This window comes from Antennarius striatus, chromosome 12, assembly GCF_040054535.1.
Source record: "Antennarius striatus isolate MH-2024 chromosome 12, ASM4005453v1, whole genome shotgun sequence".
Lineage (NCBI taxonomy): Eukaryota > Metazoa > Chordata > Actinopteri > Lophiiformes > Antennariidae > Antennarius > Antennarius striatus.
In genome coordinates this window covers 13,273,903-13,298,290 of record NC_090787.1, presented here as the reverse complement: position 1 = coordinate 13,298,290, position 24,388 = coordinate 13,273,903, and the positions used below count along the sequence as shown (strand labels likewise).

Genomic DNA, 24,388 nt, shown 5'->3' with positions numbered 1-24,388 from the left:
ACATTACAATTACATTTGAACATCTGCTTTTGAATGAATGATGCAAAACCTACTGCATGTCTGTCAGTGATAAGATCATGCTCTATGATTTAAGCTATACGGATCCCCTGATCCGGATATATAGAGCATAAATAATGTCAAACGCATACAAAAAATATGTCAAAGCACACAAAATTTTAGGCATCAAGTCCACACCACACAAACAAATAATGTAATCAGATACAAAAGAGAAAACCTTTCAAATTCCATGTCTTTCTATTCACTAAGGTTCAAAATAAACTCCTAAAATTGCGCCACCAATAGTCTGACTGATACGATGGCGGGGGGCTTCATCCCCCAGTCTGACGGACACAATATATGTCAAAGCCTAATTAAATGTCCATCATAACATTTCAGCTGACTGCTTACAAATACCTTTGCTGAAAGCACACAGAAAAACCACATTCCATGGACAATTCAAATCATCCCGATGTTAAAGCACATCAGCCATCTGAAGGATTGCCTTGACCCGACCTGACGAAAAAGGACCTGCGCTGCTCTGTTAAATAAACATACATCATATAGCCTAGTCAAGGCAACATCAATCATACTGGCATGCAGTTAAAAAGCGTTTACCCAAACCTGCAGTACACATGTAATTAGTTTCAGCAGTCAGGAGGGAGGGAAACTGCTGAAGCACAGCAATACACACACCTTAACACACAAAGGCCAACGTCCTTTGAAAAGCACAAAACAAATATTTGTAAAAAAAAAAAAAAATTCTTTGTATTATAGATAAAAAGAAGATAAATACAGCTACTCGCAGCATCAAAGCCAACCTTTTCACAGAAGTTAATACAGATAGCTACCTCTCTCCAATTCCCTGTAAGACGCCTGGAATTCTGTGGAGCAGGTACAGCAAAATGAACAATAGTAATAACGTTATGAAAGAGGAAAAATAGATACAACCATGTAACGATGAGAGATTAATTCCATGCAGGACAGGACTGAGCTAAACCAAACGTTAAAAAAATAGTGGGTTTTTTTTTACATGGAAACTTCAAAAGAACAAAAATGTCAAAGGTCACCGAGATCAATTCTATGGAAACCATGATCTGTACCAAATGTCACATTAAACATCCACCAGCTGAACATGTTGGACTAGCACTTAGTTCTTAAGAGTCATGACCATAAACTTAGTCAGCAGACTACATACAGCACTGATCTAGACACAGTGTACAGTTTATCCTTCACAGCTGTCACTTATTATAAAAACAACTAATGGAACAATTTATTTTCAATTTACCACTGAGCGGACTGTTTCTCACATTGTAATTATAAAAGATAAAACATAAGAATCTTGGTACTGTTAGATTAATATTTGTATGTATTCTAAGCCTACAAACATTTCATGTTAGTAAACCAACATTTTATCTTGTCACAACCTTTAACATTTTAATGGAGTGCGGTGCCTCTTCTATGTAGATTCAGTCAGTCACCACATGCCGTGTGAAATATGCCTTCATTAATCTGCATTGTTTACAAAGCTGTCGTATAAGATTTTTTTTGTTCACTTGCTGCACTGAAGGATCAATTTCAGTGTCATGTGCTGCTTAACGGACTGGAGGAATAGGAACCACACCCGACAGGAATTAAACTGACCACTTGAAGACAAAACAACAAACTACACAACAGCACTGACAGCAGCACAGGCCTGGTGTGTTGATGCTTGACATTTAAGCAGACAATTCCCTACTAATGCATTCCACGGGATACACACCAACACTGGAATTGGTGTGTTTTCAGAAGACTGATGAATTTCATAGAAAAAAGAACTGCATCTTGAGTGTTTAGTTTAAACTTTTTTCTGCTACTGTTTTATTCACAGCTGTTTTGTGTGGACATAAATCATACAGTCAATAAAATACCAGGAGCTGATTTCCAGCAGTCTTTATTATGATGTACTGCCTACCACACAGCAAGCTTTTACCTGGCCATAAGAAGAAGCTTCAGTACTGGTGCTGGGAGGGGCCTCCCTCTTCACTTCAGGAGCCGTCTCAGGAACCCGAACCCTTACAAAGTTGATGACATGGTGCAGATTAGAGAGGAGGTTGGTGCCGGGGAACCAGCTGTCATGGCAGTGCTCCTCGATGCAAGGCTCCTGGAAGGACAAGACCTTGTGAGACTTGAATTCAGGCCACATAGTAGGTTTACACGTGGAATGGGGCAGCAGTTGACCCACAAAAATACACATCTAACCTCGTCCTCCAAGTTTTCTTGCACCTGGTTGTCCAAACCCAGCTCAATCAGGTAGAGCACCATGCACAACACATGTTCAGACATGTTCTGATGATCCATCCATATCTAGAACATAATGGAGAATTAAGCTGGAAAAACAACTTTATCTAAAGAGAATTTACCCCGATGCAAAACACCAAAAAAATAAATGCATTACTGTGGGAAATTCCTTATGTGACCTTGAAGTTGAGTCTATTTTTGGATATACATCATGACCAACCTACAGGGTCACCTCGAAATCATCCTTTTTTACAATAAGTAAAAGTCAGAGTAACACATAAATATCATGTTTAAGTTATTCATTAATTTTGGTAAAAAAAGAATGTACACTTCACATGTGCTTTTTAATATAAAAAGGCACACGTATGTAACATGGTTGACATGAGGTTTAGCAAAGAAAAAATTCATATTTGCCAGATACTCTCCAGACACAACAAATATCCTAATACCTTAAAAATAATGTTTACATACAAAACAATTAAATTAGTTGAAAACTTAATATGTCAGAATATATAAATGCACATGGAGGTTAATAATTGTGTAATATTTAAGGTGGCTAGTGAGTACAGTTTTCACAATATGTTCTAACCAATAAAAAAAAAAGGTGTTCAAAATTGGACAGCTATTTACACAAATGTGAAAATGACATCACTTCATGGTTGAGGAAACAAGACAAAGACTAAAATATTTGGATAAGCTGATCACCATCTTTCTTTTTTTTTAATTACAGTATATAAATACTCACATCTATGGAAATGTTATTTAGGAGTACACTGAGATCCTTGAGCACCACTGTGTTTTACTCTGTAGAGATGCTGGAGGGCTCACCTTGTAAAGGAGCGTGAAGATCACGATATGCAGCGTCTTACAGTGCAACAGCTTGATTAGACCTTTGTAACACGGGTGCAGACGTGTTCTCTCCTTGTATGGAGGCCATGGGTTACCGGTGTGAATGCCAGACTGTTTTAAACTGGGTGACATCATCACCGAGAACAGAGAGAAATGTCAGAGGAACAATCAGTAACACACTGTACCACAACAGTAAAAAATATTTTGTAATAAAAGCAACACAATAACAGACGTACTCGTGAGACGAGGTCAAACTTTATATTGCTCAAAATAATTCACTGCACAAAAAGGTTTAGAATGCAGGAAAGAACAGCCAGTGGCAGCATTGTCGCTCACTCTATTAGTGATGATGGGATCATTGTTACATAAAACCAGGGCCAGTTTGACAGGCAATTCATCATATTCAAAGAGTGTGAATGAACATGAGGCTGCGTCAGACTCTGTAGGTGGCAGTGGCAGCTTCAATATGTGTCCAGACAAAATAGTTTCATCAAGTTTATAACACAAATGCTGGTCTTGAAAAAGTTTGTAAAAAAAGTACAATTAACAGTAATCAGTCGTTACTTTCAATAACAGTTATGCCAAAGAATCACAGATGAAAATTCCATTATAAAAAGGTTACCCACCCGACTGTTTCAAACAAAGATTTCTTTTTTATTGGGAGACTCTTCTATTAAAATTTGCGTCTTCACATGTTACAGTGACCTTCAAGAAAATTAATCCCAAGGTATCTGCTTCAGTGATATAGTTGTCCTGGGAGGCGTCTGTACCACAGTTAAACACGAAAGATTTCCTCAACTCTATTACAATTTAGACCGTAAAATTGCTTTTTCTTGACAGCGATCTAATTGGAACCAACCTGAGCACCCGGTAGACCCGACCTTTCTTCTCACATGAGGTGACCCTACTATTAAACTAAGCCTTATGTGGTGTTTTGTTTTTTTTCCTGTTTGTGATACCCCATAAAATTAATCTGTCCAGCATAGCGTAAGGATAACACGTGACATAAATGATGGAAACAATATCATTTGAATCCGTTATTAAAGATGTTACACATTAATGGAGTACTTGGTGAAATCCTGTTGACAGTGTCAGCTTACAATGCAGAATATCTGTCCATAGCTGACTGGACGTCACGGCGATAGACTGTTCTGAGAACAACCATGATGGGGTCAAACTCCTTCTCCCACACCTCCACTAGAAGTAAAAAAAGGAGAGAGATGTTTTGTAACCTCAAATAAAGATAGACCTTCATTCATTTCCTTACAGGTCACCTTCTCTGTGTAAGTGGTGCAAGCCTGCCCCCTGGTGGCCGACTGAGAAATAACAAGTCATGACATTCAAACCTACCAGTACAGACAGGCCTCAAATGCAGAATTTTACAGAAGTCAAAACACAACTTGGAATTTAAACTGTACTTTAAAAATCGTTAATTTTCCCCCCTGCAGAATGGGGAAGACATCAAAAGAAAGAATTTTTGCAACTTTTAGGACATGGAGACAAATAAAATGCAACAGATTTCCTCCTGATTCTCAGTATTTTCCAACACGTTGCACTGTCACCCAACACGTTGGGTGTGTCACAGACACATCTGTGACACACCAAACTCCATTCTCAAAGATGTTAGCAGATTATCTGATACAACTTCACCTTAAACATCCTACCTTTAGGAGTGTACATGCCCTGCTGCATGGAGCCTCCTGGCTCAAACACTGGGGCTTTGAAATCAGCCACAGCAGAGAGCATCTCCTCAAAACTACAACTCCCTGGTACAATACCGCTCTTTGGGTTGGGATTCTCAGGAATCTAAGAAAATGCTGTTCAGGAAAGAGACTGACACAGGCGGCCAAATTTATTTAAACACATTTGTTGAATAATGAAGGATACGAGGTCTAACAGTGCACTATGTGTGCGGTCATTCATACACAACTGCGAGACCATCTCGGCACGAAGGATCTCGTCATCCGTCATTCCTGTTGGTGAGAGTGAGAGGTAGAACAAAGGCCAATTAAGAAAGACCATAACTTTAAAGTCAGGAGCCTGTGGGCAAATATGTTCAGTGTTTTTTATTCAGTCTCAGAAAGCCTGCCTGTGACTGCAGCTCTAAATAAAGAATGCTGGAACTGAGTCATTTTAGTACAAGTAATTTATCTGACACTACCATGAAATTGAGAGGGTGGGTCCAAATCACAGTTTTGTGCAATATCAATACAGAGGAGGGCCAGTGTTGCCAGCTTCTCTCTATCTCACAACATACGATCAAACGAAAGTACCGATAAAACTGGCAGCTCTTCATGAGAGAGCTGTACCTGCTTAATTTCACTAAACCTTGTTGATTAATTTGGCTCACCACTTTAGGCTGAATAGAAGCAAGTAAGAATACAATTACAGAATGAAAAGCAGTTCTGAATGTTTTCACCTGTTATAATAGGAAAAGCTTCTTTTTTTTTTAAATTAAAACAAAAATTAAAAGCATTGCTGTTAACGATGGCTCTATTCTGTAAGCCATGGCAGTAAAGCTGGCATGCACAAGAAATAGAATACATCCAATCTTGGCGTGAACAAGGATCTAAATGAAGATAGAACAGCACCCAACCACCACATCTGTGGCAGCGTTGTACTTTAGAAATTCAACTGTAGCAATCACTGCATTAAACAGAATAAACTTGAGACAACACTAAGCGTTCAGATACTTCTACCAAGTATTTCGTTATACATACAAAAACTACAATAATGTTACATAGTAGGAATCTGTATGAATTAATAGAGTTTTCAGATATTGCAGGAAATTTTGATTCACTGCTGATGAGTAAATTGTTAAGCAACAGGTGAAAGTGACTGAACGGATTTCTGTCCTTACTATTAGGGGAAGCTGTGACTAAATAAATTATTTCAAAGATATTATGAAGAGTTCACTCTTTTTGCACTTTCTCTTTGCACTCTACATTTCTTTTTTGTGCACCAATCCTGCTTTATGTGCCTTCAATTGCCCCTTGGGGACTAATAGTTTTTTTAATTGAATTGTTGTTGTACACCTGCACACAGTTTGATTCCCTGAAACCTTACAAAAGAAAAGTCTAAAACACAACAAAATCAATACAAACATGGGACAGCTTTTTCTATGAAGACAAATGGGGGGTTAAACATGAATACTTGTCAATTCAGACTCAAAGACATACACAAAGACATTTTCTTTACACTCTCTGGCTTCAAAAAACACGTCAGACAGCAAACACACAAAGAAGTGATCTTTACTTCTTTTATTGCAAATAAGCTGCCTGAAGGGAAAAGCCGAAAAGAGAACAATAAGAAAGAATAAGCTGTTATTGTTTGTATGTATCCCATAATTATAGAACTTACCCAAATGAATGCGAAGGCTTGACAATATGACCAGGAAAGTCAGCGCTCCCTCAAGCATCGGCCTCTCCTGTTCAGAGTCCAACACAGCATTCTGATGCTGAGACGCCATGGTCAACAGGTCGACCACTTTGAACCTGTGTCAGATAAGATCACACACAGAATCTGTGTTGAATTACATTATTTTTTTTCTGAATGTATGTGTAGGAGTGAGATTGTACCTTTCAAAAACACTTGAAATAAAGTAGTCGGGATCTAGTCTTGATGCACAAACCTGAGAAGAAAAAATTCTTATTTTTAAAACAACTACAATATGAACAAGGCATTCAGAGACTTCAACATCCTGCAACATCCCTCAATTCAAAATTGTACCCTGAATTACACATTTTTGTGCCTATGGCTTCCTGAAAATGTTGCGTTTTGTTTTGTAGTTATATCCCATCAGGTTTCAGAGATGTGTACCTAAAAAGGTAAAAGGTGCGCGTTTGAACTTGACCTCGTTTTTCAAGGTCATGGTTGTGATCTAATTTTTATCCCTGACCAAAGTGCCTTTTGTTTCATCTTTCCATCACACCCGGTTCTTGAGATATGTGCAAATTTTTTTTACAAAAGTTGAAATTTGACCTTGACCTGGTTTTCTCAAGGTCATCATCTCATTTTCATCCCTTCTTCTGCCCAAGCAATGTGCTTTTCATTACATTCACCGCTTCGTGGGATGTAATGATTTTAACAGTGAGGACTTTCTGTGATGAAGCAACACAAACCTGGAGCAAATAGACGTCAGGGTCAATCATAGAGTTGCAGAAATGGGACTGTACGTAGGTCATAGCCTGTCCCTTGATCTGCAAACCATTCCTGACCCACATGTTACTGTGGATTTCTGATAAGCATGCCTACAGCCAGAAATGGTGACAGTTAAACACCAGACAACAAACCAAAGGGAGATGTAACTTTAAACAAATACAAGCTACCCATCTTTTTATGGAACTTGTGTGTGTACCTGGATTTGAAGTGGATGGACCATGATCTTCATCAGCATCTCCTGGTCAGGCAGGAGGCTATCCAGGTCTAGGCCTTGGCACTTAACAGCCTGAAATTGTTCAAAAACATCAATGAGCTTAAAAAATTTAAATCATATTACACATGCACGTCTTCAGAGATGGAGCCTGACACACCTTACTCAGGAACATGGCATAGTAGCGGTGCAGGGGCAGGTGAAACGTCACTTGATTTGGAGTAGGCTGTAAATGATGTAACAGCAATGAGAAAAAGGGGGCAGTCTGCGGTTGTAAACACAACCATTTGGCTTTACAAGTTACCTCATCAATGAATCCAATGGCATCAAACCAAATCTGCAGTGTCTCCAAGCAGTAGCGCACAACTGTTTTTGTATATTCCTGTGTCTCCTGTTTGCACAAGTGAAAATTCTCACGGGATTAAAAAAAGTGCATGTCCCACTGTATGCTGGTCAGGCAGACTTCATTAACTGTTCTATATCATCAGGAATGTACACAGGAGATGTGTGTGAAAGTGAAAAGATGAGTCTTACTTTAACTTTGCAGTGTGTCAAGAGACCCCACATTGGTTGCGCACAGGCTTCAAGCTCTGCTGCGAATGCTGCATAGTATGTCTGAGATTCAAACTCCACATGTTCATTCAACTCTCTCTTGTTCAGGTTCATACCTATCACAGGAAGGAAATTTGCAATTTCTGATCAGAGTGTTTGAGGAAAAAAAACAAATCTATAATAAACCACCTTTACTGGAATCAAGAGCCTTCAATGCAATACTGTATACACATTTGTGCACATAGTGTCAGGAGGGTATACCCAGCCCAAAGTGCAGGGTGCATGTTATTTTTAGGGTTGTGGTAGTGAACACATGGCAAATGATGAGCTACACTAATCACACCTCTAACTGAAGAGTTCTACACCACACAACTCATTTTTTTCCTATCAAGCATTATTATTACAAGGCAGACGAGGTCTGCCTCTGGCTGTCGGTAAATTGAGTCTAACCAGAAGTCTGAAAAACAGACACTACTACAGTACCTATATCAAATATTTTGACTTAAGGAGTTTGCATCACAAATAAAAAATGTATTAAATTACACAGCAGCATTATACAGCCACTGCAGTCCAATAATAGTAGGAGGCATGAGTGAGCAAGAATTTACTCAAGGACAGACAAATAACAAGGTAAGAAATATGCACAGCAAGAGGATGCAACGTGATCTTAGTTTCAGACCTCTACATTAAAAAGAAGGGCATCAGAGTAAATAAACATATATATAGTATATATATGATACTTAATAGAGTGGAAAAATAGACATACGATTGATGCATATGCAACAAACTGCTTTCAATGCCAACTGCTACGGAGTTCATCATGTCTTTGAAAAAAACTATTAAATCCCAAAGTCTGCCTCCAATAATGAACTTAATCCTATTCAGGTGAAATAAATCTATTTATCAGCTGATATTTGACCATAAAACTACAGCTTACCTTGAAAAAATGACACAAAGCTCATCCACAGCATCAACAATGAATGGTCCTCCAAGAACTTTTTTGCTACACTTTGGTGTGAGAGGATATTAATGAAATCACTAACTAATGGCCAGTATGTGTTGTTCTTCAACAAAGCCTCGCTGCAGTTCACCACAACATGGCGATTGTTCTCTTCATCTAGAGGAATAAGACATAGAAGCACACAAACACTGCAGTTATCTGAAAACAAGTGTGCAGAGAAAGGTAATCCATTAAACATCACAAAAACCTGTAAAAGGCTGTATATAAAGAATTTGTTTGCAGTACCGTAATTAAAATAGTATTGGAGTCAAAACCAACAATTAAATCTTACTTCAGTCATTCACTACACAATTGGGAAAAAGCCGCGGGGTGAAACATCTGTGTATGTGTTGCTTGAGAATAATTAAAAACAAAATTACCAGCTGCACTTTATTCTTTTTAAAGCAATGTAGTTTTTTTTTTCTAGATGAAAATGGATAGATGGAGATGGACATTTCACAAGCTCTATAGACCCGTATGTTCCACTAAAAGATGAAAGAACTATCTTCATGAACAGTGAGTTAAAAATGATGCATGAACATAAAAATACAGACTTCCTGGTAGGATGTCATCCAGGCCTGATGGGCCAACTCATGCTCATGGCTCTTTCAATGGTGCATACAATTTTAACTACTTCAGTCACGACCATTACCGCCAAAGACATTAATGACCGGTTTGCAGGATCAGCAACTGCTTACAGAAAACTGTCTCTTGCTGTTCACACACAATGTGGTAACTATTGCATCACCTGACTTACTTAGTAAGGTGGGTTAAAGCTATTTGACCAGTCTGGACAGCTTACCTTGAAGTTCACTTTTAATAAGGCAACTCTCCATCATGTAGAGAAGCACTGTGACCATGATGTCCAGCAGTTGGCACTCCTCCGTCACATGTCGAGCCAGCTCCTCATTGCTGAACAGTTGCACGCTGATATGTACAATGCGGTTGGACATGGTGTCCGATTCGTGGCTCTTCATCAGTGTTTTCATGATGAATGCATAATGCTGAACAAATGTTTTTGTAAAAGTGATCTGCCAGACATGAAGAGGAAAATGCTCATGACACTGTTAAGATCTATTGTTGTGGTATTGAGGCTTTAAAGAGGATTCAATTTATTTTCAAGTGTCTACTCCATGACATGAGAATAAATTCTACTTCAACAGAAGACTTGACAAGTACATGCTAAATAAATAGACTGTTGCATTCAAGAAAACAATAGTTAACATGGCTGAGAAATACCTTGTAATCTTGATCTGGCAGCATGTTCAGTAAAAAGGTGACCATTTTCTGAGGAAACTCATATTTTATTGTCCAAAACAGCAACTCTTCAAGAAAGCATTTATGCTTCAAAGATTCAATAATTGATGGGTCTGAGGAGGTGAAAAGCACACGAAAAGAATGGTGGTTGATATAACATAGTACGACATTACATCACAGTACAGTACATGTTTACCTTTGGTATTGCTGCTGAGCTTAACTCGCTTCCTCTGTCCAACAGATTGCCCCGCATCCTGGTCCTCCTTAGGAGAAAACACAAATACCAAGGCAGTCACAGATTGCAACATCCCGCGACAACCCTGAATTCAAAACTTTACCTTGACCTACTTGCCTAGCTCAAAGATCAAAGCTAGTGCTTTGATCTATGGTCTTACACAGGCCTTCTCCCTTGTCTTTCTATCTTATCCGGTTCCTGAGTGTACAAAAGTTGAAATTTGACCTTGACCTAGTTTTCCCAAGGTCAAGGTCATCATCTCATTTATATCCCCTTTACCACCCGAGTAATGTGCCTTGTGTTTCATCTTTCTATCTGCAACGGTTGTGAAGATATTTGATGGACTAACAAACGGACAAACACACAAAACACTGAAAATTACAATACATCACCGCTTTGAAGCGGGGATGTTACTGATATGTCTGTAAAATGCCAAAATAAAACTTTATATTATTTAATAACAAGTTAGAGTAAATCAAAAAATGATAATTACCATTTTGAATGATTTAAAATTATATGTAATTGTTGTTATTATTACTATTATTATTATTATTAGGCATGTATATAAAGAGAAGTGCCCCATATGAGCAACTTGTTAAGACGCTGTCTTGCTCAAGGGCACTTCAGCAGTGCTCAGGAAGTGAACTGACAATACCCCACTGCCAGTTCACTCCAAACTTTTTCGGTCCACATGAGTCTTGAACCGGCCACCCTCCAGTCCCCGGCCCAAGACCTTATTTCTAAAATATATGTAAACAGTGACCACAGTAGACATCGCTGTTGGCCCTGGTCACTACTTACAATTTAACAAAGAATAATTTTCATATATTTAAATAAATTATATTTAGATTATATATTATGTTTAAATGGAAAATCATGGAAATTATTCTGCATGTAATACAAGCACAAACCTCTTTATTCGATTCATCTGGGCTCCCTGGTACAGTGGTTCCTAAGAAAACCAAATGAGAAAACATCATACTCTAGCAGTGGGAACTAACAGAAAGACAAACACTAGTGAATATGTGAGACATCACAGTTTGTAAAACTGGTGAATGACAAACAGAAATATCCAACACATTAAAGAAGATGCAATACACTTGGTTACAACTTGTACACAGCACAGTACGTAGTCCAATTTCTACACTTTGGTGTCTTATTCGGATTTATCTTGCAATTTGGATGATGTTAATAGATGTGTTATGAAAATATTCTTTTATGCTTAATGCCTGCCTACCCAATAGGACCATTGCTCCTGCACCTCCCTCTGCACCAACAGTGACATCAGCAGTAGCACGTTGGGCCTTTTCTTCCACAGAGACGAGGCCTGAATTCTTCAGCGCTGACAAATACTTGTCATAGTTTTTCTGCGCATACAAATTTTCCTCTTGGCCTAAAACAGCAAGCCAAAACAAAAAATGAAGAGAAGTTTATCCCAGGTAAAGGTGCATTGTTTGAAATAAAGGACACCGGGTTTAAGTATTCTGTTAACACTTTGGACAATAGATTCACAGCACACAGTTTTCCACTTTCAAGCCATTTGTATTTTCACTATAACTATTATATAACTATTTACTATTACTAGAATAAAACAAGATTACAAATATAAAAACTTTTTAATTTCAAGTTTTGAAAAAGTTAATAGGTTCTAAAATTAGTTAATCCTTTCCTGCAGATAAGTGACTAATGTATTCACAACAAACTACAATAAAGAAACAATACAATTACATGACCGCAATAATTCAAAAAACATTTACATAAAACATGAAGAAATCATTGCAATTCCCTAGTAGAACAGCACTTTTCCATTATCAATACATATTAGACGTTTACCCATGCTCAACTCCTTGAATGTTTGCTGATTGGTCAAAATCTTTGTCAAAACAGTCCGCATTGCTCCTCCCATCTTTGTGAGCTCCTCCATGAAGGAGATCTGAGGCTCCAGCTGCTGCAGAACTTTCTGTAGATCTCTATCATTGGAAGTGTCTACAGCAAGATAACAGGCAAGTCATCAACGTATTTATAGTGACATAACACTTGTGTCTGGCTTCTAAACAGATCCTGTATTGAGTGCACAGGAAGAGGATCCATGTCTTTTATGAAATGTCAAAAAAAGTAAAAAGGAGGCTGGATATAATATTTTTAATACTTGAATATTCAAAATGATATATTTCAAATCTTTTTCATACTTAGTTTTCTTTTAAGTGTATTAAGTTTAATTATCTCACATGATTGATTAGAAAAGACTGTTGTTATAACTATGTTCACCTGGCTCAATGTATCCATCTCTCAGATACTGGATGATGCACAATATAAAACGAGGAAGAACCATTTCAGACATCAAGAGAAGATCTCGAGGTATTGAGGGAATATTCTCCCCTGTTCTCAACCGATGCCGTCTGCAAAACCTGACAAAAAAAAAACAAAAAACAGAAGATTGACATTGCTGGTTACTCAGAAAGCTTGCCACATCCATTCCAGTAATCTGTCTTTCTCTCTGTTTTCATTTGACACGAGAAACTAAACACAGAAGCGCCAAACAGTCTTGTCGATTCTGGAAGGTTGGGTTTAAGGGTAATTTCATTTACATTAATTTAATTCGATTAACTGTTATTCTTTATAGAAGTAAAAATGATCATTGAATGGGATCAGAGTAAATGCTTGAACAGGGTGAGTCCATCAGGACTCCATACATGTAGTGTGATCCATAAAAAACATGCATTGCTTCATGTCTGGGCCATGTCTAAAGACAACACACACACATAAAACCAGCTACTGAGACTGAAAAACACAATTCGTATTTGGCAATAACAAAATATGATGTCACAGCATTTCGTCGCAATTTAAAAACAGTGTAAAGGTTGAAGCAACAGTTTGTGGTTTGCTTCTGACGCTGTAAAAACCAATGTGTAATCAGAGTTTTTATTAGTTCCTGAGAGGAATAACTCATCAAGAATGGAGAAGCTGCCACTGAAGATTTAATGGTTCAGTACAGCAGATTTCCCAGCCGCTATTTAACCATCATGAGATGGTGGTTAGCAAGGGAGGCTAATTTAAGCCCTTAAGCAGACCTGTTATAGTCACGGGTTTCCACACACTTATCAAAAATAATTATCTGGAAGGTGACACCGGCTAACTGTGTCACTACATTCAGTGAATTCACTTCTCAACGAGACCTGTCAGAAACAACACCGACCACCCTGGTGGTCAGCAGAGCCATCTTTAGCTAGCAGCTAGCTTGGGACTCACCCACTTTCTCGCATGACATTACTGTCTCCACAGTCACAGGCCCCGCCAGCCTGGCTCCTGAACATATTGAAATCATGGCCCGTGTGGTCTCCATTATTGAAACACTCCGCACACAGTGACATGCAAGGGGAAATCCCACAGGTCCGGCATCGATATGCCACGAAATTAGCCGTCCAGACCAAGCCGCACAGAGTCGCGTTGTCATAGGACCGGACCGTTTTGCAGAACTCCTCGAAACCTTCGCCTCCTGCAAGAAGACATTTACACCAGTCAAGAGCTTCAGTGTCGGTCGCTGGTTTTTCTGGATTTAGCACAGTGTCGAGCAGCTCCTGAAGTTGTCGAACCCCAGAGCTGCTGTCAGTCCGATTTAAGTCTGCCTTCAAGCGGGCGGCTGTAGCTTTCTTATCCCGGCGCTGCAGCGACGCCGCCATCATGCACTCTGGCTTGTTGTTCACAAATTTATTTTTGTTGTCTTGTCTCCATGTTCTCGAGTTTTCTCGCGATACAGACTTATAGCGAAAGTCCGATTGGAGATGTGGCTCAATACAGAAAGAGCGATGGTAAAACAATTTTTTTGGGGAATTTTATTATTGTTCATTTGATTTCCATTCGAGTCAATACGTCTTTTGATGTCGCCAAGTAACAAGTGACTTTTATCTCTCGTTTCTAACTGATAGCTTCGTTTCCTTCGTCACAAGACTGATGACGATGAAACAATATTAGAGTATTACTGCACATACATAATAATGTCTGTATACACACATGCATATACTTACAATAATTATATATTATAATTATATATTATATAATAATTTAAAATTGTATTACAAATATAATAATGAATAAGAATTCCAATTTTATATCGATTATTATTGTAATGGAATACATGAAATTTGTTATCTTTAAAAGAAATGAAACTTTTAAAAAAATGCGAAAGGAACTAATGTCATATATTGAGTTCCGGGGGTGGTGGAAGCCGGAATATTTTGGTTGATGAACACTCTTGCGGAAGTCGTCTTCCAGCGACATAAAATCGACAATCATGTCCGAAAAAAAGTGTATGTAGCAGAAGTATACCGGCTTTTAAGAATATACCGGAATTTGTCGCCGAGGTTAGGACATCACAATCGCTAGCAATGAAACTAAAAGAGTTGGAGAGTTGCCTCCAGCAAGTGGACGTTTTTGAAAAGCCAAAAATCCTGCTGGAACAATATCCAACTAGTCCCCACATTGCTGGTAAGGGGACAACATGACCACAGGAGAGGTGTTTTATGCACATTCTTCTCATTGTCCCTTTACTTTTCTCTGACAGCGTGCATGCTGTATACGATCCAGAGTACGTTTAATGATATTGAGAGTAAACTAGTGGCTGATCTGGGATGTGGCTGTGGAGTCCTCAGCATTGGAGCGGCGATGCTTGACGCGGGGTATGAGCATTTGACCTTTTCTCATTACATTGTTTTCTATCGTGTCAACACATTTTGATCAAGTATTTCTTCTCATTTCTCTTCTTAGTTTGTGCGTTGGTTTCGACATTGACAATGACGCACTCGAGATATTCAGAAGAAACGCAGAGGAATTCGAGATTTCTAACCTGGATCTGGTACAGTGTGACATGTGCTCTCTGGACTCAGAGGCATACAAGAAAACATTTGACACAGTGATAATGAATCCACCATTTGGAACAAAACACAATCAAGGCGAGTTCAAGTAGCTATTCTAGTGATCCGCTTGTATAAAATGTATGGACTTCAGTAAGACCTTGTAAAGGAATGCTCAAAATGTCCAGCAGAGGTCAAGACATCCTCTTAGTCTTAATGCAAGTGGTCTGACAATTCCGTCACAATAGGCTGTTTCCTTTCTCTGTATTGTCTAGTCTTAAGTCAGATTTCTAAAGTGATAAAAAAATATCACATTGTGATGTTTTTTACATGAAGAGAAAATACAAGGCTGTTCTGGGTTTGAATCCAGACCTGGGGTGCGTCTGTGTGGACTTGATATATTCTTTCCATGTCTACTTGGGTTCTGTCTGGGTCTCCAGCTTCTGTGCGGTTAAAAAAAATCCAACAACAAAGTATAGGTGAATTTGAAAACGATTCCCTCCATATCAACTGCGATGGGCTCCAGCTCCAGTGACCTTGTCAAGAATGAGCAGTTACTGTTCTGGATAGGCATGAAGTCAAACTGGTCATCATGGTAACTCCCTTATCACCTGAAAGTGGCATAATACAGTTGTCCAAAATTAAATTCTCTTGACTTCATAGTTATCCTTGGAGAATGCATTACTAATGTTTAATCATCTTGAAAAGCATCTGTAGAATGCTTGTAAAAGTCAAGTTTTTTGTATTTGTTTCTTTAAGGTATGGACATGAAGTTCCTACGGACTGCTTTAACAATGGCAAAGACGGCGGTGTATTCACTTCATAAAACTTCAACACGAGAGGCAAGTTGAGTAGCCATAACATTCATATACAAAGGACAGGTTAAAATTCTAAATGAAGTCTTTATAAGGAAACTGAAGTGTTTCGAGTACATAAACATAACATTTGAACATTTTCATAACAAAACTGCACAGTTGTGCCACACTTCTGACCAGCTTCAAATCTCAACATTTTTATGACTTTGATGCATCATACAACCGAAAATCTTGACATCTGTCTACAGCATATACAAAAGAAGGCCAATGACTGGGGGGTGAAGATGGAAGTAATAGCAGGTAAGAATTACAGAGTGAATCTTTTTATACAGCTAAAACATATGAACACTGACTATACATTCTTTGCAGAACTGAGATACGACTTGCCAGCATCTTACAAGTTCCACAAAAAGAAATCGGTAAGCTAATACAGTACAGTGTGTTTCATGACCAGTCTTGAGAATACCGGTACATATTTTTCCAGCAAAACAGACCTTGACTCACTTTTATGAAGGATTTATTTGCTAATCACATATGCAAACTTAAAAATAGCAAAGCAGATATACTCATCACTCAATATTGGAGATCTACATGAAAAAATAATACAATGACTATGACTATATCATAGCTTTTACCAAACCAAATAACTGTTCAGGTGAAATTAAATTACTGTCAAAGAGCAGATTTATGTTGAACATGGTAAAATCAAAGTCACCTTCAGAAGAGGAAAACAAAATGCACAATGTGAGAGGCACAGGGACTTAATAGGCTGAAAACTGACACCAAGCTTTGCTTATTGTCCACTAGGTTGATATCCAAGTGGACTTCCTAAGATTCTCCCAAGCCTGAGGAATGGATTTAAGGTGCCTCTGCATTTTCACTGTTAATAAAAAATGTTTTCAAAAAAGAAATTGTGTGTGCAACCTTATGGCTTATTAAGATCCATTTTCAGTTTTGGGAACCTTGGCTGCAGGACCATCAGCATCTTCTAGTTCTCTCTTTTTGACTTCAGGCGCTAGGGGAAGTCACAAAGCAAACATGATTTGAAATTCAGAGAAAAATCTTCCTATTACACCAAATTGAGGTTTCAGAAGTTACTGAAATTACCTTCATCTTCGTCACTCTCAAATTTTGTCTTTTTGCCTTTGAACTGAATTCCACCTCGATCTCTTCCGCCTCGTCCCCTTCGGCCTCCTCTTCCTCTGCCACCTCCTCTTCCTCTACCACCTTTTAAGACACATGACAAATGGAGCGTTAAATCAAAAAGTAAATTAATCAAATGATATCTAAAATTTTGATGAGCTATTAATATTTTACCTTTGCCTTTGGACCTGTTGAATGACTCTTGTTGTGCTTCAATGATCATCTTCATGGTTTCCTTTTCTTCCTCTCCCTCAAGCACCTCCCATGTAACACTGCTGTCTTTCACTTTCAACTCTCCTCCATTTGCTTCTTTGGCCTTATCAAATGCTTCTTTTGCATTCCCATCAAAAAGGAGGGTACCCTAAAAAGCAAAAGAAAAACAAAACTTTTAACCACATCTTTTTGCATACAGGGCGTGAGCGGTGGCAAGTTTACTCACCTCTTTGGCCCCTCTTGTAAAATCCACCCACTTTATCTTTCCATGCCCAGAGAACAACTCATGGAAGTCCTCTCTTGATACATCCTGAAGTTCCCCAGAAAACTTCAACAAGCAACCAGTCTTTTCATCCAAAAGCAACCCCTGCAAAAATTGATAAATTCTAACATGGACCGTAATTTTATCTAAATGTACTCAAGCCTCCATAAACTTGAAGTGATCTTACCATTTCTTTCTCTTCTGCATGCTTTTGCAGCTGTTCATTGTCTCTAAATAAGATTTTTGTGGAGAGTCAGTAAGTTTTTATCAAGTCTGCAGTATATTTGAAGAACAGAAATGTTTAATGTACTCACTGCTTAGCTTTTGCTTTTGTCTCTGCTTTGTACTGTTTTCTCTCTTCTGTCTTCTTTGCATGATAGTCTTCTCTGAAAAAAGACCAATTGCATAGTACAGTAATTACATATACAGAAAGAAAAACATTTAATGAAGTCTTAGGTATTGCTTTTGAAAAGATTATCTATTTTTCAAAGGGTACAAAATTGTAATGAGGTACAAAACACTTGGTAGAAATTTATTAGGACTGACTACTGGCTAGGAACTGGCTACACAATACTTATCACCATAGCGGGTCAAAATGCTGAGAACAGATTAAAATTCTTCTTTCTAGCTGTCAGGATTTGTTTGAACAACCTAAATCAAACACTTTCACAAACCAATGCCTTTTACAGTAATTACAATACTAACTAGAATGAAGGCAGTCAGACTCCAACATCCTGCAACTTACCCTGACCTATTTTCAGGGTAGGTCAATGTACCCTGAAAGTAGTACCCGACTAGTGCATAGCTTTGACCTTTCAGGGTGGGTCAAAGCTATGCACTACCTTTGACCATAGATCAAAGCTAGTACATACGTAGATCAAAGCACTAGCTTTGATCTATGGTCATACACTGGTCTTGCCCCTCGTCTTTCTTATCCTGAGTTCCTGAGTACAAGTTAAAATTTGACCTTGATCCAGTTTTCTCAAGGTCATCATTTTCATCTCCTTTACCGCCGGAGTAATGTGCTTTTTTTCCCATCTTTCTATCTGCAACGATTGCGAAGATATTTGGTGGACGGACAAACGCACGAACACTGACAATTACAATACATCACTGCTTTGAAGCGGGATGTAAAAATCAATCAAGTAAATCACAATAGAAATCCTTTGGCACTCAGTAAGATTTCTTCTACCTCTGACTATTACCTGGGATATTTCTTGTGGGTAGCCAACAGGTGATGTCATATTTGACAAACATTTAAGATGTTTTAATGCATAAAAAAACTGTGGGACTTAAAACTAAAACAACCAAAATTACATTAACAATAGTCACTTTAAAACATTGGCATATCCATCTTTTTAGTCTGGACTGACTGCTAATCGGTACTTTTTAAAAAGCAGTTGGGTCATTATGACATTTACACAGCAGAAACATCACCAATAACATGCATGCACATGTCAAACCACTCTTAATGTACAGCACTCAACCTATCTGCTGCCAATTTGTAGGACTGGAGAACCACAATGACTGGAAGCATTGTTTCAATTATAATTCTCAGTAGATATTAGCAGTAAGCTCCACTGGGAAGTTTGTAAAGAAAAAGTTCTATAAGTGGTATGATTTGTGTTTAAGAATGTAATTCAAGGACGAACAAAAGTTTTACATCTGTTGATTCACTGTTATGCTCATGCAGACATAGCTCACTCCACTAATTCTCTCTCTCTAGATCACTAAGCAGTTTATTTTGAACACAGCAAATCTGTTGATTATTATGCCTTTATGAAGAGTAAAGAGTATGCTCATTTGTGTTCTCTTTCTCAATGGAAGTACAGCTTTTGTCCACACCAGATAAATCTGAAACAAAGAGGCAGTCCAACTTACCTTGATAGCACGAGCATCTCATTGTCTTTGAATGACTTGATGTCTGAACGTTCTAGAAACTGCTTAGATGCTTCCTCAGTGTCAAAACAGAGGAACACAGATCCCTGTAAAGATATGAAGTGATTAGAAACATCCAAAATCTACTGGAAAAGGAATTCTTACATAAAATGTAATTTACCTTGAACTGTCTTTGCAGATTTCTCCTCATCTGAATGTTTTCTACAGTGCCTTTCCCATTCAACCACTCCTGAATCTCATCAAGGGTAGTTTCCAAAGGAAAACCTTTCTAGATGAGAAAAAATGTGACAATGTGTGAAACAGATTTCATATTTTCAGCATAAAAAATAACATATTGATGGAATTTTGTGTATTTGTAAATTCACCACATATACACAACACACAGGTGACTGGAGAGAATACATGAAGGGGAAAAAATTGTTATCTATAGTGTATAAAATATAGCTGCTTTTGTTTAAAACTGATGCTGCCTAAACAACAGGCTTGCAGTAAATCCTTCATTGGGACTTTGAGAACTGTTAGATCTACTGAATCATTTGTCAGCATTTCAAAATGGATTTTGTGTTGTTAAATTGTACTGACAGATGTTTCTAACCTACATGAAGGATTGACTGTTACATCAGACTCAATTTAAGCCAAAAAATAAGGCTGGCAGTCAAAGGTGATATCGTCTACCAAGGTGAATGAGTTCTGTAAATGTAAAAGTAATATAAAAACTTACAATGTACACAGACTTGTGTTTGAGAGTATCCCTGTATTCATCATTCATTTCAGGTAAGGGTTTGTTTGGAGACCTCCTGACTTTAGTCTTGTCTTCACTGATTTCCAAGAGGCCAGTCTTTGACTTCTGGAGGGAGGCAACAATGACGCTGGTGTCTGTAGTCAAACATTTCAGCCTGGAAAGAGAATACAAATGTTTAAAGCCTCGTGTGAGAGCATGTTTTAATAATTTGCATGCATTCTTCATCTCACTGCAGTGAGAAAACAAAAACATTGCAAAACATTTAAATACTTTGTTTTGATGAGGGCTTCATTTGTGTTATCTAAATTCCTCCTCTGTTTTCTTTCATTTCAATTTTTTAAAATTCTCAATATTTACAGGATACAAGGAGGTAGTAGTAATAATAATAATAATAATAATAAAGCAACAGCTCATGTGTGACTTGTGTGTGCAGTGTGGCTTCATTTAACCCAGATGGTGACTCATTGCTGTTTTTGTGTCATTACTCAGTCACAAAGAATCCCCTCCTCCCATACGATAATTTTAAAATTACACCCCACCAGACACTGAAGAATATGGATTTTTGTTGATTTTCACATTATTTAATCTATGATTCAGACATGTTGTGCCGGTGAGATCCAAATGCGTGAGGTTAAGCCAATGAGGCTGGTAAAAACACATACCACAGACTGACAACTCAAAGACAAAGGTTTAAGATTTCATTTGTTAACAGTCATCACTGCTGAAATATATGGTATGTTTTGATCAGTGAGGATGTTCCCCACAACAGTAGTGCATTGTGTCTACATTAGTCCAGTATAATAATGGGACCCAGTGACCTCAGTCTGTCCACTAAGGGCTATGGTTGTGGTGAGAGTAGCAAAGACCCACTCAAAACAAATGACAGCAACATTACTGCAGGGAAACACGAACATTACCTGCCGACAGACAAAGCCTCCCCCTGTCATGAACTCTTCATTTTAAAGTCACTTACAATAAGGGCATCAAAGGAGGAAACCAATTAGTTTAAGAACACACAGAAAAAAGCAGAATTGTCTTTAGTCACAAAGAAGAAAGATAAAGTCAGTCCTTGACTCGACTCCTTGACACTAAAATTAAGAAAACAATTCAGAATCTTGGTGAAGTTATAGGAATGCAACTAACTTGCAACAGCCACATTGCAACAATTACCACCTTAAAATTTGTATCAAAAAAATATACAGGATAGAATTCAGCAGATTATTGTAATGGTGTCTTTATGTGTCATTATAATAATGTTGTAGGTCTTCCAAAACACTGCTGCTGGAGTCCTCAATACCAAGAAGCCCTAACACTCACAACTTTTAGATTGCAGTTGTGGCTATATGTGTCAAAAGACAGATTTTAAAACGAAACTACTAGTCTGTAAAGCACTAAGAGGGTTTAGGTTATAATACATCTGATTTCATCGAAGACTACAAGGCATCCAGACACCTCATGTTGTCTGGGCAGTGTTTACTTCAGCAATGGAACCTTTAGAAGCTCTTAGCTTATTCCTAAAGGTAGGACAAGTTACCCAAGTACACAAGATCTGCTAAATCAGGGGTGTCAAACTCTTTTCACCGATGGCCACATCAGTATAACGGATGTCCTCAAGGGGCCAAATGTAAATTATAAATGTAACTAAATGTAACTTAATGAAATGTACAATAAATGTAACTATGTACTACTTAATGTTAAATAACTCTGAATTTATTACTTATTCAAGTTATAAACATTACAGTCACACAAAAACTGTTTCTCTGTTATAACATAAGTCCTTTTAATTTACCAAGTTATGAAACCCACAGAACATCAGTCAAGGACCAAACTATCCAAGAGAATAAAGAAAAACAACATCCAAGACAAATTAGGACATTACTGTACTTTGTTCAAAATGTTTTAGTCAAAGTTACAATGGGCTAAATTACTGCATTGTGGGAAATGTAATTTTGGTCAAAGCACACTTTTAACCCATTTATTTTTAGACATTCTGAAATTTTATGCTCCCGCGGGTCACATTTGGCCTCCAGGCCTTGAGTTTGACACGTGTGCTTAATGGTCAGCATATATCAGGTCTTAAAATAATTTGGTTAATTGCAGCATTCCCATTAAATTCCCTACAATTCAACCATTGTTTTTCAGTGTAATTTTTATAATTTAATCATTGTTTGCTCCTAGAGTAAACAACAGACTTATGAAGACCATGTTCCACAAAAACAAAACAGGAACCCCGCAGCATAAAACCAATGATAATGAAATTGTTGTGTTTTTGATTCCCTGATTTCATGTCCAAAATTTCTAATGGTTGATTGGAAACTAAGTTTAATCAATATTAAGAGTAGTGATACATTTTTCACAGCAGGTAAACACTAAGCAATAAAGAGCATAACAACAAACCTGTTGAATTTAAGCATCAGCTCCAATGTCACCCAGCCATCATCGAGTTGGAGCTGTTCTTTGAGAAATTTGTCCCGTGGAAGATTGTGATCTCCAAAGTAGTACTGGATTTGGAATAGAGAGACATTTGTCAGGGTGAATTTAACTGACAAAACACATTTTACATACACATTTTTGTGTTATAGAATATAAATGTAACTTTTCATGTCAGTATTACCTCTATTTGGCGTGCAACTTTCATTTCAAGTGGAGACATCTCCGCTGGATTTTCTGCCATTGTTAATCTGAGAGTAAAAAAAAGAAAATGTAATCAGTAACCCATAAATTATTCAACAGTCACAACATCGAAACATCCTAAATTAGGACAGAAGAAAACATTGTTCATTCAAGTAGTTACTTTAACTTTAAGCCACTACAACTTGAAGTCTTTGGGGTTTTGTCTGCAGGTTGGAGGGAATTACTTTGTGTCCAAACACTTTTACAATAAAAAAAAAAAACCTAAATTATCACTAATATTATCACTAATGGTATACTTTCCAATTCCTGGCAAGTATGGTGAGGTGTATGCAGGATCCTAAATGTTAAATAAATAAAACCAGTTTGGGAATCTGAATAATTCAGTACTGTATATCCTAGATAAACTATATTTTATCAATAAAGTAAGTTGTCAACATAATCCGTTATTTAAGCTTTGTTGAGGTTTTCAAAAATGTTTTCAGATTATCTGCAGATTCCTTTTGTGTGGTCGTGTTTTAATAGAAACTGGTTGTGCTGAATCCGATCTGGAGCTGATGTGGAATGAAACACGTGTCTGGTTCTGTTATGGTAGACGTAATTTCTAAAAATGTGTGCTCAATATATTTTTATAATGTTACTATTATTAGTCAGCAACCTTTATACAAGTTTTATACACTCGACACAACGTATGAAACAAAAGCTATTAATCGGAGAGTGAGAAAATTCAAATGTAAACGTGAGTACTCAACATTTTTCATTCACCCTGGAGTCATGCTGTTGTTGGTGGTAGCTTGATAGCCAACTAGCTAGCATAGCTTAGTTGCCGCAGCTGTGTCTGTACACTAATTACCACCAAGTGACCCTTCTCATTTCAGGTTTTATCCGCTGCAATAGTTTATAATATTAATATGAGTAAGAGTAATGTAAAAGTGGTCAATTTCATAAGTTCTGTGTAACATTCCGGCAAAGTGTGCAGTTCAAACGTGCTAGACGGAAACATCTCGTTTATTCTTCTATAAAATTGCAGAATACATCCGAAATCACATTTGAAGAAAAAGCAAAAGCTTTTTAACTTCACCACATAAAGTTTTACTTACGATACGTTGTGTGTGCGGTCGCCGCAGTTTTTACAGCTGAACCCAAGTCTCTTCCCTGCTTTGCACGTTGCGGTATGAAACTGCGTGCTACGGAGCTCCGGTAGGACCAAAAAGTATCCCCCTCATCTCGAGCGAGCTGCTGGGAGCTCCCCAGCAGCTAACACATAGTGAGACGTGTGACAGCCACCAGC

The 24,388-nt window shown here is 37.8% G+C and overlaps 3 protein-coding genes across 8 annotated transcripts in view; 1 reads left to right on the top strand and 2 right to left on the bottom strand.

Annotated features, from left to right (window-relative positions):
• ubr3 (ubiquitin protein ligase E3 component n-recognin 3) overlaps positions 1-14,480 on the bottom strand; it is a 35,946-nt gene extending 21,466 nt beyond the window's left edge. The window contains exons 1-23 of one of the 2 annotated variants that reach the window (XM_068328467.1): positions 13,792-14,480; positions 12,811-12,950; positions 12,376-12,528; positions 11,780-11,935; positions 11,454-11,494; positions 10,504-10,570; positions 10,290-10,420; positions 9,853-10,081; positions 8,988-9,167; positions 8,033-8,166; positions 7,803-7,889; positions 7,659-7,724; positions 7,484-7,573; positions 7,248-7,376; positions 6,705-6,757; positions 6,487-6,620; positions 5,014-5,099; positions 4,791-4,932; positions 4,227-4,323; positions 3,106-3,247; positions 2,239-2,343; positions 1,970-2,140; positions 849-881 (exon numbers count right to left, since the gene is read on the bottom strand). In XM_068328467.1, the coding sequence (XP_068184568.1) occupies positions 849-881; positions 1,970-2,140; positions 2,239-2,343; positions 3,106-3,247; positions 4,227-4,323; positions 4,791-4,932; positions 5,014-5,099; positions 6,487-6,620; positions 6,705-6,757; positions 7,248-7,376; positions 7,484-7,573; positions 7,659-7,724; positions 7,803-7,889; positions 8,033-8,166; positions 8,988-9,167; positions 9,853-10,081; positions 10,290-10,420; positions 10,504-10,570; positions 11,454-11,494; positions 11,780-11,935; positions 12,376-12,528; positions 12,811-12,950; positions 13,792-14,225 (3,000 nt within the window). In that variant the 5' untranslated portion in view covers positions 14,226-14,480. The remainder of the gene's footprint in view (positions 1-848; positions 882-1,969; positions 2,141-2,238; positions 2,344-3,105; positions 3,248-4,226; positions 4,324-4,790; positions 4,933-5,013; positions 5,100-6,486; positions 6,621-6,704; positions 6,758-7,247; positions 7,377-7,483; positions 7,574-7,658; positions 7,725-7,802; positions 7,890-8,032; positions 8,167-8,987; positions 9,168-9,852; positions 10,082-10,289; positions 10,421-10,503; positions 10,571-11,453; positions 11,495-11,779; positions 11,936-12,375; positions 12,529-12,810; positions 12,951-13,791) is intronic. The other variant, XM_068328468.1, reaches the window with a different exon arrangement.
• Positions 14,481-14,755: 275 nt separating this feature from the next.
• On the top strand, positions 14,756-19,921 carry mettl5 (methyltransferase 5, N6-adenosine). 5 transcript variants are annotated; one of them, XM_068330048.1, is made up of 8 exons: positions 14,762-15,027; positions 15,104-15,218; positions 15,307-15,491; positions 16,152-16,234; positions 16,456-16,507; positions 16,577-16,626; positions 17,015-17,070; positions 19,903-19,921. In XM_068330048.1, exons 1-7 carry the CDS (start codon positions 14,928-14,930, stop codon positions 17,054-17,056), a joined length of 627 nt encoding a protein of 208 aa, XP_068186149.1. In that variant the 5' UTR covers positions 14,762-14,927; the 3' UTR covers positions 17,057-17,070; positions 19,903-19,921. The 5 variants fall into 5 exon arrangements, with proteins under 5 accessions (XP_068186144.1, XP_068186145.1, XP_068186149.1 ...); XM_068330046.1 differs by lacking the exon at positions 19,903-19,921 and adding an exon at positions 17,840-17,858; XM_068330045.1 differs by lacking the exon at positions 19,903-19,921 and having other exon boundaries at positions 14,763-15,027; positions 17,015-17,190.
• On the bottom strand, positions 16,710-24,313 carry ssb (small RNA binding exonuclease protection factor La). Its single transcript, XM_068330042.1, has 12 exons — positions 24,198-24,313; positions 23,081-23,147; positions 22,864-22,967; positions 20,446-20,620; positions 19,885-19,992; positions 19,707-19,810; positions 18,140-18,211; positions 18,013-18,055; positions 17,790-17,930; positions 17,525-17,711; positions 17,315-17,434; positions 16,710-17,222 (listed from the first exon to the last, which is right to left on the bottom strand). Exons 2-12 carry the CDS (start codon positions 23,138-23,140, stop codon positions 17,143-17,145), a joined length of 1,194 nt encoding a protein of 397 aa, XP_068186143.1. The 5' UTR covers positions 23,141-23,147; positions 24,198-24,313; the 3' UTR covers positions 16,710-17,142.
• Positions 24,314-24,388: the final 75 nt, after the last annotated feature.